At 47.4% G+C, this 17,802-nt stretch overlaps 1 protein-coding gene across 1 annotated transcript; it reads left to right on the forward strand.

Moving 5' to 3' along the window:
• The first annotated feature begins 16,269 nt into the window (after window positions 1-16,269).
• On the forward strand, window positions 16,270-17,397 carry LOC123049959 (transcription factor MYB93-like). Its single transcript, XM_044472812.1, has 2 exons — window positions 16,270-16,556; window positions 16,710-17,397. The coding sequence occupies exons 1-2, from the start codon at window positions 16,285-16,287 to the stop codon at window positions 17,395-17,397; spliced, it is 960 nt and encodes a 319-aa protein (XP_044328747.1). The 5' UTR covers window positions 16,270-16,284.
• The last annotated feature ends 405 nt before the right edge of the window (window positions 17,398-17,802 follow it).

The raw sequence follows: 17,802 nt of genomic DNA on the forward strand, positions 1-17,802 counted from the left end.
ATGTCTTGTGTATGACAGTTTTGTACTGAGTTAGATCCATCATAACGGTGTACTACAACATTCATTGATTTGTTTGCGTTCATTGTGGTTCTTCCAATAGACTTTTCACTGAAGTTGAAGGTTGTCAATTGCTGATTTGATGCGACTCGTGCTATACTTTCCTTATAAGTTAACATGTTGCCACTCGACACAAACGCGAGGACCATCTAAGTAAAATGAGATTCCAGATAACTGAAACACTTTCGTCGCAATAACGGTGGCGCTTAAGATATAATTTGGTTACAATCCGGCCTTAGCGATAGTGTTATACTGGCTTACTCACAGCCCATTTAGCTAATACGAACGAACCTAAGATGTACGTATTAAAAAGCTGAGTACATTTCATTTTCAATAAAAAACTTTTATTTCGAGGAACCAACAAGAGCATTGCATTTTTATAAAAGAAGAAAAGGAAAATTTATGTATAGAGCTCCAAATTTTGAGGCAAACTTGCCGAAACCCTACATTTTCTCTTACAAACATAGTCAAGATAACCATACGGAAAACAGTAGCGATGATTTAGAATAAATAGACATTCCTTGGTCACCTTGAAAATAGCAAAACCACCTTTTGTTTCTGGATTTATAATTGGTTCAGGATGGTTTTCGTCTGACGTAGTTTCCTAAAAAAGTTCCACTTGGAACCTTGTATTTTCTAGCAAATTCAGTGGCAACTTTAAAGCCAGATTTAGTCCAAACCATTTTGAATAGAACCACACTTAACAATTGGAAAGTTTTCACATGATGGTCACATTCAAAGTAACATGACGCATTCAATTGGACATGTCGCAGAGGGCACACGGCGAAATAGAAGCCTATTTTTGTAGGACACATTCGGTGTGGCTGGTTTGAGGGGATAAAGCCAAATTGTCTAACCCTCACCGTTCTGGTTGGTTCATTGTATCTATAGTATCACTCTTAGATGTTGTTCCAACCTGGGGCTATGGGTGCGCAACATGTAATCAAGGTCAGCTTATAACTCCAAGAGCAAAAGGCTAACCCCAACCTGCCCTATAAGAGCAAGTACAATAGAGTGACATAGGCGGGATATAAGAGATGCCACAAAAGATTTATGCCTAGTTTGAGGGGAGAATAGATGAGAGAGAAGTGAAACGAGCTATAAACTTACAGTCGGCTGTAGCACGAACTCTAACACCCTTTGGGAGAGAAGGAGGTGGACCATATATTAATGGTATAAACACTAGTAGTTTGACTAACTATTGTATGAGTGAGCTATCGGATTGTCTATAAGTGACATGGCAACTTCATATAGTCTATTGTTGGCTATACTATTAACCAACCTCTAACAGAAAACAATAATTTGGTTCAAGACTGGTCGGTCCACATTACACATGCCTTCGCCATAATACATTGGTATGTGGGCCAGTTCTTTCAAGTCCCAGGCAACCTAAAATTCTGTTAAATCAGATGCAGTGCCACAAGAAAACATCCTTTAACCTAAAAAAATTGTTTCAAAATAAAAAAGAATTAATTGTGCTAAATCTGATGCAGTGACACAAAAAACCATGCTTCAACATGTTGCTTTGTCACAAATATCATATTCAATCTGTTAAACTTATTTGTACCCTAGCCGAGACAATTGATCTACAATTTTGTTCTAATGAACATCAACATATGTAGAGGACTAAAACTACATAATGAGCTAACGTTACCGTCTCAACCGATGCAACATGAAAGCTCCGAGTTATTAATTATGGGTGATCTATCTCTCTATGAGGCTTACATTTTATGGATGTAACACCATCCAATTGATGCATTGTCTTGTTTCTGTCTGATAACTTATTAGCTAGCTCAAGCTCCTTGAGACCGACGCACGGCCTTCTAGAGCTGACACCGAAGTATAGACGAAGAGTATTATCTCCGGTCATGTAACAACATTGATTAAATCTAATGACAGTGTTAAGTCTATACAAGTGATGCCTTCATCGGTGACTTGGCTGTAAGACTTGGGTTTTTGGGAAACTGCCCAACACCCGTTAAGGGTGTGGCTATCTCATATATATAAGGGGTACACCAAGGTGTACGATACAATATACAAGACATATACAGAAGCTATATGTAAATACAGTCTAACACCCTCCCTCAATCTTAACTATGCATACCTGCTCCACTGGCGCTGTGAGCCTGATCATGACCACGGTATGGCTCCTGAACCGAGAGTTTGCCCATCTCGCCCGTCAGATGATTCGTAGCGCCCGTGTCCATATACCAAGTCGGATCAATGGGATATGATGGAGTGTGGCCTGCTTGACGCCGAGGAAGTCCTGCTTGAAACGGCGATGACAACGGGAAGCAACGTGACCTGGAATGTTGCACAGTTGGCAGGGGAGCTGAACACCACATGAAGGGCAGCAAGCACACGAACGGCCACCCCCGGTCGGGGGTAAGGGGGCAGCGGCAGGCGACCGCGGAGCCTGTGAAGTCAGTGGTACTGATTTGCCCGCTGCAGATGACTTGAAGGGCTTCCCTTTTCCACGAGTGGCAGCGTTGGCAGCAATGAAACTCGGGTTGGTACGGCGGGACTTGACGCGCTGTTCCGTGGCAAGGAGGCGGGCGTAGAGCTCACGGGGTTCAAGTGGAGTATCACGACCATTGATGTTCTCAGCAAGGTTATCATAGTCGTCGTCCAGGCCGTTCATGACGAAAGTGGTGAAATCCTCTTTGCGAAGCGGTTGACCAATGGAGGCCAAAGTGTCTGCGAGACGCGTCATCTTGCCGAAGTAGTCGGTAATGCTGAGGTCAAGAATCTTGGTCTCCCCCAGCTCCGTACGAAGAGTGTGAGCACGGGCCTGCTGCTGAGATGCGAAGCTGGTGTGAAGGGCAGACCACGCCTCCTGGGACGTGGCAGTCAAGAGGACCAAGGAGGACACCGCCTCGGTGAGTGACGACTGGATCGCCGAAAGGATGGCCTGATCCTGAGCCACCCACGCATGGTATGCCGGGTGATGTGGTGGAGGACACGGCAAGGAACCGTCGACGTAACCTTCCAGGTAGCGACTGCGGAGAAGTGGCAGCACCTGTGCACGCCACGACAAATAATTGTCCGTCGTCAGCTTCACTGGGATTAGATGCGCGAAGTAGAACGGCGCACTGGCCACGGCACGATCAGCAAGAGGAGGCGACGTGTAGTAGCTCATGTGGGATGAACCACCAGATGCAGCCATGGCCGGAGGGTAGTAGCCGCCGTAGGGCAATGGCGGTGGCGGAGCCCTGTCCGACCCGGCGTTCGCGGCGCCAGGTGCAGCCGCATAGGGTTGCGGGTTTGAAGACGCGTAGGGCGCCGCTGTGACGGCGGCAGGAGGTGCAGCCGCAGCGGCCGCGTAGGGCAAGGCGCCATACGCCGCGTTATACGCGGCAACGGGTGCAGGCGGCGCCCCGTAGTGGCCCGTCGACGGAGGAGCCGCCCCGTAGGGGCCGTAGGGCAGCGATCCGGCAGGGACAGGCGCCGCCCCGTAGGGGCCTGCTGGCGGCGGGGGAGCGGCCCCGTAGGGCCCGTAGGTCGCCGATCCCATCCAGGGACCAGCGTACGAAGGATCTCCCGGGAACAGCGGAGGCGCGACCGGTGACGGCGGCGGTGGCTGATCCGAGGAGGCGCCCACCATCGAGGACTGGCCGGTGTAGACCGAGACCGGGGGCGCGAGGAGAGGAACGGCGATGCAGGCGCCGTGACAGGGGCCGGCGCGACGGCGGCGACGGAGTTCGGTGCGATCGCGGCGGCGGCGGCAGCGGAAGACATAGGACCGGTTAGGGTTGATACCATGTAAGACTTAGGTTTTTTGGAAACTGCCCAACACCCGTTAAGGGTGTGGCTATCTCATATATATAAGGGGTACACCAAAGTGTACGATACAATATACAAGACATATACAGAAGCCATATGTAAATACAGTCTAACATTGGCGCTCTAGCTGATCCATACAATCGCAGCAAAAGGCTCGTTTATAGTTAGCAGTTAGGTAGGTTAAAGGCTTGCCCGATGTTTGAAGTCATTGACTTGTGCCAACAAAATAAGGAAACTGAGAAGGATCGATGTGATTAATCGATGATCATTGTGTTATTCTGTCCTTCGAGCTTTAAGGAAGTCCTTTGTGTCGTTTCAATGGATAATGACTGGTAGCATTTTTTAGGCAGAAGGTTAAACGAACTGTGATGACTTTTGCAGCTCGTGCCAACTTGAGAATATCCTCTCCGTTGGTGTTGAATAGGAAACGGAGTGGAACTGTTGAGCTCGGCAAAGGCATTTTCCAGTGTAAATGACCGAAAACTCACACGTTGCAGGACCGAGCCTGTGGTATTATATGATCAAGGTAAAAGGTGAAACGGTGAATCTAAGCCAAATCAAGATGAGTATACGAAATGGATTTATCTACTTCTATCTTTGGCAGAGAGTTTCTTTTACACGCACAAAATGATGGCGTTGCATGGTCTCGATCGGTGAAAATGACGAATGGGATTATGATGACGGCAACACTTGACGAAGGGAGACAGGAGGAACGATGGTGAAATACCTGTTTTACTTAGCCCTGCACGAAACCCCCAGGAACTGCAAAATGCTTGTGAATGCGGGCAACCGGGGAAGATTCTACGCGAAGCTACCCCATTGCCTCTGCTGAACCCAATCATCTCGCCGGGGCAAAACAACGACAGTAGCTTTTTCTTCCTTCAAAAACAGTAACTGATGGATCGGTTCGCTGTTAAAGGGAAACGTATTTGACTGCCGTTCGTCCGGTCGCCAACGCATGCACATTGAGAAAACGCGACGCACGTCTCGCCGGCCGGCGAGAGATTTCACGCACGCCCGCACGCCGCGTTTACCGAAGCGACGACGCCGACGTGTCAACCAAACCACTATGCAGGACGCAGCCCTCGGTGGCTCGTCGCTCACACAGGGGAATGTTATGCGTGCCGTGCGTTTTCCATGTGAAAAAGGTCAGGCGAAGACTTTGGCCCTGTGACCGTGAGACTGTAATGATATGCTTTTGAATTTTAACCTGGAGGATGTGCCAGTCGCTAACCGCCGGAGAGAAATGCCGGGAGTGTTTCGGGATAAGACAGGCGATGCTGACGGTCGGATAACTGGACCTTTTGCCATTGTTGTGGAGATAGTTGCGGATGTACAAGAGATCCTGAAGATACTGATATGGATGCCACTAGTTAAGACAGGCGATGCTGACGGTCGGAGAGAAATGCCGGGAGTGTTTCCTACAGCTGGACCTTTTGCCATAGTTGTTAGTCTTGAAATGACACTGATATGGATAAATTATTGTTGTACGTTAGGTGGTCGATGATCGCGACGCACCTGGAGGGCCGGGCAGATAACGAGATCAAGAACTACTGGAACACGCACATCCGCAAGAAGCTCCTGCGCATGGGCGTCGACCCAGTGACGCACCAGCAACTACCACCCGACCAGAGCCACCACCACCTCAACGCCACCTCCATCACCCACCTCCCCGAGGCACTTCTCTGGGCTGCGGCGGCCGTGAGCCTCGGCAGCCTGGACACCGGCGCCCTCATGCAGGCGCAGCTCCTACAGCAGCTCCTCGGGGCCATCGGATCCAACTATGGCACCAGTGGCCTCATCGCCAACCTAGCTGCAGCAAACGCAATGCAAAACTCAAGCGGTAGCATGGTTCCGAACCTCCTGCTCCAGGACCAGATGAACTGCCTGCAGCCGGGTTACCTCTGCAACACCTCCAATTTTGCAGAGCAGCACGTGGTGCAGCAGCAGCAGCTGACCAAGACACGTCTCCATGAGTGAGCTCCTTTGCAGCAGCTGAACAGGCTAATGAGCTCTCCAACTCTGCAGCTTCATTTGCATCGCTTGACGTTGCACCCGCGGGTGACTCCGCGGGTGACTGGTCGCCCGCACAGGAGTTCGCTGGCTTGCTGGAGCCCGTGATGGAGCTTCCCGATCTGTGCTCTCTGGAGAGTGATTCTTTCTGGAAGGAAATACTGGAGGACAGCTACCGTTTGTAGACTGTTCCTTCCGGCTGAAACAAATGTGCCGTGTACGATAGTTTTGTACAGTGTTTAGATCAATCATAGAGGTGTAGATGAGAAGATAAAACATGATGCATTGATTTGTTTATGTGTTGATTGTGCTTCTTCCAATAGATTTGTCGGTCAAGTTGAAAGGTTGTCAATTGCTGATTTAATGTGACTTGTGCTCCTTATCAGATAAGATGTTGCCACTAATTAAGATGGCAGACAACTGAAACACTTTTGTCGCAATGACCGTGGTGCTTATTAGATAGAATTTGATTATAGTTGGAGCTTAGCAATATATACTGCAATGGAATGTTATACTAGTTAACACGGCCCATCTTAGCTAATACACGAACGGAGCTAAGGTGTCATAATAAGCTAAGTAGATTTCATTTTCAATGTTTTCTTTTCAAGGAATCGGCAAGAACACTACCTTTCCATAAGAAGAAAAGGAGGATTTATGTACAGAGGTGACTAGTTTATGAAGAGAACTAGCCGAAACCCTATGTTTCCAAGAATGTATCCACCTTTATACATTTTCTTGTAAATATGTTTGTAGGGAACGGTTTTAAGCAATGATTGATGCAGAGGCCGGAGGTATTCCTCCTTTTCAAAAAAAAAAGATAAATAGCTATTATATATATACCACAGAAATAGCAAAACCACCTTTTGTAGAGACTTTTTTCTGGATTAAATTGGTTCATGATGTTTTTTTCCTGCCGTAGCTTCCTAAAAACAGTTCCACCAAGAATCCTATATTTTCTAGCAACTTAATTGATGATTTTGAAGCCAGATTTAGCACAATACCATTTTGAATAGAACAACACTTAATTATTGGTCAATGTTTTACATGATGGCCACAGTAAACATGATGTGGCGCATCCGGTAGGGCAACCACTAAATGTGTTTGGAAACATAACAAAGAATAATTGTGCTAAATCCATTCACTCAAAAAAATGTGCTAAATCCATTGTAGCGACTTTACACAAAAATAAAACATGCTTCAGCATCTTGATTTGTCAAAAATAGTAGATTCATTTTGTTGAACTATTAGCACCCTAGCTGAAAAAAATGATCTGCAAAAACAATTAATGAACATCAACACACACACACACACACATATAGAAAATTTTGCAGTCCCAATCGATGTAATATGAAAGCTCAAGATATTAATTAAGGGTGATCTAATGATCTATCAGACATGCATTTTATGGACGTACACTACCGCATAGATGCATTGTCCTGTTTTTCTCTGATACAAAGTTGGGGTAGGAAGTTGTTTGTACAGTGTTGAAAGGTGATGGAGCTTGGACTTCAAAAGAAATGTGATGGAGCTAGCTCAAGCACCTTGAGACCGACGCGCGGCCTTCTAGAGCCGAGACCGAACTCTGCATGAAGAGTATTACCTCCGATCATGTAACAACATCAAATTAAATCTAATGACTAGATGTGCTAAGCATAAAGAAGTGATGACTTGGCGCTCTAGCTGACCGATCCCTACAAGAGCAGCAAAAGGGTCGTTTATAGTTAGGAGTTAGGTAGGTTAAAGGCTTGCCCGATGTTTGAAGCCATTGACTTGTTCCAACAAAATACGGAAACAGGCGGAGGATCGATGTGAGTGATCAATAATCATCGTTGGGTTATCTGATCTTAGACCTTTAAGGAAGTCCTTTGTGTCATTCCAATGGATAATGACGGGTATCATTTTTTAAGTAGAAGGTCAAAATATTTCTGTTGACTTTCGCTGCTCGTGCCAAGTTAGTTGAGGATATTGTTTCCTTTGGGTTTTTGGAGCTGAATAGGAAACGGAGTGGAACAATTGAACTTGGTACACGTTTTGCTAGTGTGAATATGAGCGAACTGACACCGATCGAGCCACTGGTCATATTGAGTAATTCTGGCCAACGAAGTAAGAGGTGAAAATGGTGAATCTAAAGTGAATTATGAAACGGATTTACCTACTTATGTCTTAGGCTGAGAGTTCTGTACACCCAGAAATTGTGGCGTTACATGCCTTCTCTCAGGGGAAATGATCGACTACGGGAGACAAGGCCGGTGGTGAAATATCGTTGCAGATGTTGTACTTACCCATGCACGAAACCACATACGATGATACGAACTGCTAAATGCTTGTGAGCGCGGGCAACGGAGGAAGATTCTACGCAAAGCTAACCCTGCCTCGCTGAACCAATAATCAGGCCAGGCAAAACAAACAGCAGCTAGAGCTGATGGATGAGTTGGTGCACAAAGGGAAACGTATTTGACTGCCGTTTCTCCAGAGGGATCGGCATGCATGCACCCTCCCTGAGAAAACGCAGGTTGTCCTACGTGACGCGACGAGAGATTTCCGTTACGCACGCATGCATACCGGCTGCCGGATCTAGTCTCGGTGGCTCCCTTGCACAAGGGAATTATGTACTTCGTGCGATGCGTTTTCCATGCATGTGAGAAAGGTCATCCGCGAGGATTTTTGCTCAACGAAGACTGTGGTGCTTTTGATTTTTTAACCTGGAGGATTTAGCTTCTACCTGCCGGAGAGAAACGCCGGCAGTGTTTTAGGATAAGACAAGCAATCCCTGTTAGAATAAATAAGAGGCCACCGTCGATCATCCAAGGACCAAGCAATCACATACAAGCACGACACCGAGATTTGTTAACGAGGTTCACCGATATGGCTACATCCCCGGGGCCTGACTATGGGCGCTCCTCCCCATGACACCGCTACAATACCGCACCCGGTCGCCCTGGACACCGGCACATGCCGCCGGCTTCCCCTGCGTTCCGGTGCTATTATGTTGGCATAGGTTACATCGTGTGTCTAGCCCCGCTATATATGAGAGGCCTAGGATACAAGTGTCCTAGTAGGACACGACTCCATATCCTATCTAAACACAATACAACTCAGAGTCCAACTGTAACCTACCTTGTACACTATATTCGACACAACTCCAACAAACTCCACCTTGGCGAATATTATCCACCACCTTGAATTCGTCAATGCGTCAAACTTCCATGTACATTGGACTCGAGCTTATCCCATGGACACCGCTGCTACTCCAAGACTCCATGTGACTCCACCTGCAACTTGTAGTCCCTTCTTTTCTTGACCATAGTCAACGCTCGAGCAAAATTAAGTTCCTCGTTACTCTAGTTTGTGCTCCCAACTTCCAGAGTATCAGTCCAACGCCATCACACACTGATCACTGACCTACGTGAAAGTGAACAACTCACATATTGGGTGTCACACATAAGAGTTACGTGAACTCAACATCACCGCTCCTTTCTTGACTGCCTGTCTCAAACTTGAAGAAATTTCACCATTGCTTGTAGTCATCCCGAGTCAAATTCGCAGTTGTCTCACCACATGTATAACCACCAGAGCCCTGGCCCGTCTCCATGCCCCGTGCGTACCGCACGCCTCGCCGCTATTACCGCGTCGAGCCTCCGCTGTCCCGGTCGAGTCTCAAGGGTCGCGAACCCACACCACTCAACCCCCACTGCAGAGTACCGCCGATCATCACCGACCGATGACGAGTTTCACCCTTCCATCAAACCACTGGGCTCCAGTCCGAACTGCGTGTCACTCGCTTTTCCCCGCTGAATAGGCTTCGATTCCCTGGATCCTTACACCGTAGCTCCTCAATCCAGCTCCACCTTCAACATGACTCCATGGTAGATGATCAGTCCACCCTCGCGCCCCGTCGACTCCAAGCTCACATGTGCACCGTCTTGAATCAACCCCGCGCCATAGCCTTGTTGAAGCCACACAAGCACTTGGGCATGTGCCACGTGTTTCCACGCCCAGAAGTCGGTCACCATCAGCATCACGCTCCTATGACATTGTCGCCGATCCAACCACCGTCTTCTGTACCAACGAACTCGCGTCGATCCGTCAGACTGCCTAGTCCGACCTAGCCGAACTCATTCGACCGCGCAACATGCTCCAGACTCCACAAGCCTTGACGCACATCACCAATCTGCCATCGTGATGGTAAAACCTCATGTGCACTTAGCAACACTTCCAAAAGAAAATGTTAACCCTCGTGGTAGTCTCCATGGGTACACCAAGCCTTTGCCCCCATAACCTCCAAAGCTCCCTTTTCTTTATTGTGTTGTTGTCCATGCCATGTCAATACCAATACCGCAGATTGTTCTTCCTTTTTTTTGTCTCAAACAAATCTCACGTATTTGCATCAGCATGTACCGATGTACACGCAGCCTCATGGCTCATGCATCACGTGCTAGCAGCAGCCTCCCGCATCATCAGCCGGCCACTGTGCCCAACCATAGGCCAGCAAGCGTCCACCTGTGGGCCGCTGCCCGCACAAGCCCTTCGCAGACCTAGTGGACCGAAGCCGCTGCCAGCCTGCCACCCGTACGCACCTCGGACTGGGCCGACTTGTCCACGTTCCTTCGCCGCATCGATCTCGTCGAGACCGAGTCGATCGGGAATATCTTGATACATCGCCAGCTCGATCCGACCTCGCCGGGATTTACGTATGCTCGCCCGATTGATGCACCTGATCAATCGCAGCGTCTCGCTCTGCCACTGATGCTTTCGCCATCTGCCTATCGATCCAATCTGACACACGCACCCGCGCTTCGATCACTTCCTCCAGATCAACAATCCAGCAACCTCCCGACAACCTAGCTCATGATACCACTTGTTAAAATAAATAGGAGGCCACCGTCGATCATCCGAGGATCAAACAATCACACACAAGCACGACACCACTAGTAGAAAACAGGGCTTTGGTCACATGGCAGTATTCACATTAGTCCCGGTTCATTCACGAAGCGGGACTAATGTGAGCATTGGTCCCGGTTCGTGCGGCTAAGGCATTAGTCCCGGTTCACCTGGGCCCCTTTAGTCCCGGTTGGTGCCACAAACCGGGACTAAAGAGTGCGATGCCCATTAGTACCGGTTGGTGGCACCAACCGGGACTAAAGGGACCTTTAGTCCCGGTTGGTGCCACCAACCGGTACTAATGGGCTTTGAGGCATTAGTACCGGTTCATGGCACGAACCAGTACTAAAGGTCCCATTTTCAAACTCTACCACCCACCCCCCGTGGACCACCTTTTCAGTTTTAGAAAAAACAAAAGAAAATGATGGAAATGTCAAAAAAATAAAATAAAATAAGTTTCCCATGTGATATGTGGTCTAGTTGTTGGGAAAATTTACAAATATGAATTTCGACTTTATTTGCAAAATCTCTCTGGAATTTGTAAAATGGGCATAACTTTTGCATACGAACTCGGATGAAAAAGTTTTTTATATGAAAAATCATCTACTCGAATAGTTACATCCGAGTTTAACCGGGAGAACCCCGTTAAACATTTTCAAAATCCTCAAAAACCTAACAGAAAAAAAGTTTCGGGGCTTTTAAGATCTAGAGTGGAAAAAATGGAAAAAATGTGGTCAAATATGGTCAAACTGTGGTCAAACTAATTATTCTAGAATATTAGTGTTACTAAATAATTATTTCAGTTTTTTGAATTTTGGTCAAATCTGGTCAAACTGTGGTCAAACAATGATCAAACTAATTATTCAAGAAATATTAGTGTTACTAAATAATTATTGTTTTTTAAAACTATAGTTTCAAACTCAAACAGTGAAATGTGTCACTTCATGCTCAAGCTAAATTCCTGAGGGTTAATAGGATTGACAACTTACTATTGTCAGAAAAACAACAAGTGCAGACTTGGAAACGAGGGAGAACAGAACCCGAAAATTAAGCGTGCTCAGGCTGGAGTAGTGAGAGGATGGGTGACCGTCCGGGAAGTTAGATGATTTGAAATGATGAGGGGTGATTAGAGATTAGAGAATAAATTGACCAGTGATGAGGGGTGGTGATTAGAAATTAGAGGTTAAAATAATTCAGAAATTTAAAAATAAAAAAATTCAAAAAAAATCATAAAATTTCCCAACCGGGACTAAAGGTGGAGCTCCACGTGGCCGCGGCCTTTAGTCCCGGTTCGTGTAGAACCGGGACTAAAGGGGAGAGGCATTAGTAACGACCCTTTAGTCTTGGTTCAAAAACCGGGACTAAAGGGACTTACCAACCGGGACAAAAGCCCCTTTTTCTACTAGTGCACCGAGATTTGTTAACGAGGTTCACCGATATGGCTACATCCCCGGGGCCTGACTATGGGCGCTCCTCCCCATGACACCGCTACAATACCGCACCCGGTCGCCCTGGACACCGGCACATGCCGCCGGCTTCCCCCGCGTTCCGGTGCTATTATGTTGGCATAGGTTACATCGTGTGTCTAGCCCCGCTATATATGAGAGGCCTAGGATACAAGTGTCCTACTAGGACAAGACTCCATATCCTATCTAAACACAATACAACTCAGAGTCCAACTGTAACCTACCTTATACACTATATTCGACACAACTCCAACAATCCCGAGGTGCTGACGGTCGGCGAAGTTGTTCTTCTTCCAAGAACACCTCGGCTTCTGAGTGTGCTTGGACTTTTTGGGTGGTCAAGTACGGGACAACAATGGTAAAAAAGAACCCAGTAGAGACCCATGTGATTATATATACGTGGGTACGCTCGCTCATATGAACATACACACGCACACCCTATCTCTATAAGGACCTCTGAGAGACTGAGCCGGCATATCATTTTAGATTGACGAAGTCAGCACAAGGACCTCATAGTCGAGGATAACGTCTCCTCCCACTGTACGCGCATCATCGAAAATCCTGAAATAAATCAAGGAAAAAGCGAGTAACGAAACTTGAACCCTGATGGCTTGGGGATACCACTGTCCTCCTAACCATCCAATCACAGGTTGATTTTTGAAGGAAAAACTATTTTTTCTTCTTCTTTCATCGTCTTTGCAAAAACTAGCACATCTTAATATATACCCCCTCTGTCCGAAAATACTTGTGGTAGAAATACATAAAAGTGGATGTATCTAGAATGAAAATATGTCTAGATACATCCATTTCTCCGACAAGTATTTGCGGATGGAGGGAGTATAAGTTGTACAACATTAGGCATGGCCATTGAAGAAGAAAGCACAACCTATTATTCTTAAACATAATAGAACCTTGGACATCGGAAATTGTCTTTGGTGACCGAGCTCACTGGAGGTCTCCAGATTCAAAATTCAAATTTCATCAAAATTCATATTTTTACATTTCAAAAAATTCTGAGAAAAAGTACAGATATACATGAAGGCATAACACACATGTATGTAAATTTTCAGGGCAAAACACGTTGAAATGAGGGCTGTGCAAAAAAGACAAATCTGGGGCTGTTTTACACATGATACTATTCATCCTCGCATGCCATGAATTTGTCTTTTTCGTACAGGTCGCATTTCAACGTATTTCATCATGAAATTTTACACACATATGGCTTACATCCTTACATACACGCATATTTTTTCAGAATTTTTTGAAACATAAAAATTTGAATTTGAATTTTTCAAAAATAAAGGCCTCCATGGAGCTCGGCCTCCAAAACGCCATTCTCCTTGGACATTCATTAATTACGCTCTTCACATTTAAATGCAAGTTAATGGTTGCCAAAGAAAATGGTGGCAGCTGTTTAGGTTTGGTTACAAAGACGTGTTTGTTGTCAGAAAGATGCCAGTCCGTGGCAGATAACTAGACGCCACCACGTCCGGGTGCTGCAAAGAGAGTTGGAGGGCTCGGTTTCCGTGATCCCGAGGGTTTCAACCAAGCATTACTAGCGAAACAGGGGTGGAGGGTTCTTCAAGAACCGAACTCACTTTGCGCAAGGGTGCTCAAAGCTCGCTATTTTAAGGAGCAAACGATCATGTCGGCCTTGCCCTTCCAATGCCTCCTATGCTTTCCGTAGTGTGCTGCATGGAAGAGACCTTTTACGGGAAGGAACAATTTGGCGCATAGGAGATGGTTTGAAGGTGAATATACATCACGACAACTGGATCCCTCGGAACGGGAGTTTGAAGCCACTGGGCCAAATCTTCATGCCGGGGGTAACGAGAGTGGCAGACTTGTTAACGCCTGATGGTCGTTCATGGGATGCAGCAAAGGTTGATGCTATGTTCAGTCCGAGTGATGCGGTGGATATTAAACAAATCGCCATCGGAGGGCCGGAGGAACATGATTTTTTGGCTTGGAACTTCACAAAGAATGGGTGCTTTACAGTTAAATCCGCATACCATCTGAGAAGGTCGATGGGAAGATCGAGGACCGGACAGTTGGAGTCCTCTAATACGGTTTCTGCGCACAAGGGATTCATGGCGCTGTGGGACACTTGTGCACCATCAAAAGCTAAGATGCATATGTGGCGTTTGATCAAAAATGGGCTGGCTGTAGGGTATGAACTACATAGACGTCGGATCAAACCGGGTGTTTTTTGTGTTGCATGCGGTCAAGAAGAAACCTTATATCACCGCTTCTGGGCATGTCAACATTCAGTAAGGTTCTGGCAGCTCTTTCACTCAGAGAAGGGAGTTGCGGTGGCGATCCCACCGTGCTCGATGGACTCCCAGAGTGCTTTAGCCCGCTGGCTCCTCGACTGGTTCGCTGGAGCGTCTGACGAAGAGCGAGAGGCGATGGTGCAAGCAACGTATGGCCTTTGGTTGGCCCGGAATGATGCAAGGGATGGCAAGCCGATCGCTCCAGCACATGAAATAATGAACACAGTTTTTGCCCATATGAAAGAATGGAGGGAAGTTCACCCACGGAAGACCGGTGTTCCTGCACGGCAGCTAGCGCAGCGCTGGGAACCCCCTGATGAGGGGTGGGTGAAGGTGAACTCAGATGGTGCTGTATCCAAGTATGGTGAGAAGGGTGGCGGTGGTGCAATCCTTAGAGACCACAATGGAGCTTTTCTTGCAGCTACTTGTCATTTTTTCCCAAACATTGTGGATCCGGAAGCTACAGAAGTTTTGGCGCGTAGACGTGCTTTGCAACTGGCTGCAGATGTTAATGCTCCGAGGGTTCACTTGGAACTTGATGCTCAGGCGGTAGTGAACATGTTGCAACAATCAGAGAGGAATCTATCTGCAAATGGTCCATGGATTGAGGAGGTTAAAGCTCTTCTTGGGTCCTTCATCGAGTACAAGATTTCTTGGGTTCGTCGTTCTACTCATATTGCCGCGCATAAATTAGCTAGGGTTGGTGTTGGTAATAAACTGTGTAAGGTGTGGTTGGGGGTGCCCCAGACTTTGTTCTTACTGTAATCGCGGATGACATTCCGGCGTTTGAAGTTTAAATAAATGCGGCAATATTTACCAAAAAAAAAACCACGTCCGGGTGCATGCGCACGGCTCGGCTACACGAACACGGGTTCTTCTAGTGGATCAGGTGGCGGTCTGAACAGGAAGGCAACGTGGTTTTCCACGAGAAGAAATGGCCCCGAGTCCTGACGCGGGAGCCATGTCCCGTGGAAAATCTGACGACGAGAGAACGCTACAAGAGCCACGGTCATGATGAGCACTCAGATTCATCGGTCATTTTTCATCGAACGCAGGCCTGCCTAACCTTTGGGAGCAGTTTTTCCACGAGTATTTTAATTGGATTCTTCACCAAATTCCGACTGAAATCATTTGGCGAAACCTCAATCAAGCCGCCAGTAGGATTAGTTAAGAAAAAATAGTATAGTAGTAACATAAGAATTCTTGCGTCGGATCCAGAGACCAACACATGGACGTAATTTGGAGCATACGATTGCAGCCATGCATTATTCAGCAGTGAGATCACTGTGTCGATCAGCACTCCAAACGGAGGAATAGAGGAAGGTTCCTCCTTCGTGCGTGGCACAAGCTACGTACCCGAAAATTAAGGATCTACCTGGCTTGCTTACCAGATCCTTAATTACAGGTGCTACACTACATAGAGCGATCTCATAACGAATTTTCTATGCAGCAGCCTGCCACTTGTTGAGGGTGATCACTTTATTCCTGTTGCGTGTGTCTTACGTGGCCAGATCTCCGGACAATTGCACGCTTTGACTTACATCGTACACACGCCTTTTGTTTACAGTATCCGACATACACAAACTGTTCAACACTAGTGGCGATGACAACAGAACGGAAGGAAAATTCGTAGCTTCTGCTGGACTACGAACACGAACTGGCCGTGCCCTCTACTCCTCTATATAGACCTTACCAAGGGAAGACACGAACATAGCTTCTGAGTTCTGACTTCTGTCCACTACATCCATCACAGCCACCAGGTGACTAGCTAGCAGAGCGTGTTTCGTACAGTCGTCGAGGAAACTAATCTGATGGGGAGGTCGCCGTGCTGCTGCCAAAACTCCGGCGTGAAGAAAGGGCCATGGACGGAGGAGGAGGACAAGACTTTGGTGGAGTACATCCAGAAGCGCGGCGGGAACGTCGGTAGCTGGCGCGGCCTGCCCAAGGCCACCGGGCTGAACCGCTGCGGCAAGAGCTGCCGTCTCCGGTGGACAAATTACCTCCGTCCCGACATCAAGCGCGGCAACTTCACCGACGACGAGGAACGCCTCATCATCAACCTCCATGCCAGCCTCGGGAACAAGTACGTAGTTCACGTCAAGTCCAACTACTCCACACACAAAGCTTAGCCGCCATGCCCCATGCATGGACTCTCAATTTCCTACAGCTGGACCTTTTGCCATAGTTGTTAGTCTTGAAATGACACTGACATTGATAAATTATTGTTGCGCGTTAGGTGGTCGACGATCGCGACGCACCTGGAGGGGCGGACGGACAACGAGATCAAGAACTACTGGAACACACACATCCGGAAGAAGCTCCTGCGCATGGGAGTCGACCCAGTGACGCACAAGCAGCTGCCACCCGACCAGAGTCGCCACCACCTCAACGCCACCTCCATAGCCCACCACCCCGAGGCGCTCCTCTGGGCTGCGGCGGCCGCGAGCCTCGGCAGCATGGACACCGGCGCCCTCATGCTGGCGCAACTTGTACAACAGTTCCTCCAGATCATCGGCTCCAACAATGGCACCAGCGGCCTCATCGCCAACCTAGCTGCAGCAAACGCAATGCTGAACTCAAGAGGTAGCATGGTTCCGAACCTCCAGCTCCAGGACCAGATGAACTACCTGCAGCTGGGTTACCTTTGCAACACCTCTAATTTTACAGACCAGCATGTGGTGCAGCAGCAGCTGACAAATGACACGTCTCCGGGAACGAGCTCCTTTGCAGCCGGTCAAGAGGCTGATCAGCTCTGCAACACTGCAGCTACATTTGCATCGCATGATGTTGCACCGGCTGGTGACTGGTCGCCCGCAAAAGAGTTCGCTGGATTGATGGAGCCCACGATGGAGCTGCCCGATCTGTGCTCGCTGGAGAGTGATTCTTTCTGGAAGGACATACTAGAGGACAGCTACCATTTGTAGATTTTCCCTTCCGACTGAAACAAATGTGTTGTGTATGACAGTTTTGTACATGGTTAGATCCATCATAGAGATGTAGATGAGATGATAAAACATGCATTGATTTGTTTGTGTGTTCATTGTGCTTCTTCCAATATATTGGTCACTGAAGTTGAAGGTTGTCTATTTCTGATTTAATGTGACTCTTGCTCCTTATGTCGCAATGACCGTGGTGCTTATTAGATAGTATAGTTTTGTTATGGTTGGAGCGTGGCAATAGATACTGTAATGGAATGTTACACTGGTTTACACAACCCATGTCAGCTAATACATGAACGGATCTAAAGGGTCGGAAAAAGTTGAGTAGATTTCATTTTCAATGTTTTTTTTTCAAGAAACCGGCAGGAACACTACCTCTTCATAAGAAGA

The sequence above is a fragment of the Triticum aestivum genome, chromosome 2D, assembly GCF_018294505.1.
Source record: "Triticum aestivum cultivar Chinese Spring chromosome 2D, IWGSC CS RefSeq v2.1, whole genome shotgun sequence".
In the NCBI taxonomy this organism is placed as follows: Eukaryota; Viridiplantae; Streptophyta; class Magnoliopsida; order Poales; family Poaceae; genus Triticum; species Triticum aestivum.

Coding starts and splice junctions, on each gene's coding strand:
- LOC123049959 (XM_044472812.1), top strand. CDS start 16,285: ATGGGGAGGTCGCCGTGCTGCTGCCAAAACTCCGGCGTGAAGAAAGGG. Junction 16,557..16,709: donor CATGCCAGCCTCGGGAACAA/GTACGTAGTTCA, acceptor GTTGCGCGTTAG/GTGGTCGACGATCGCGACGC.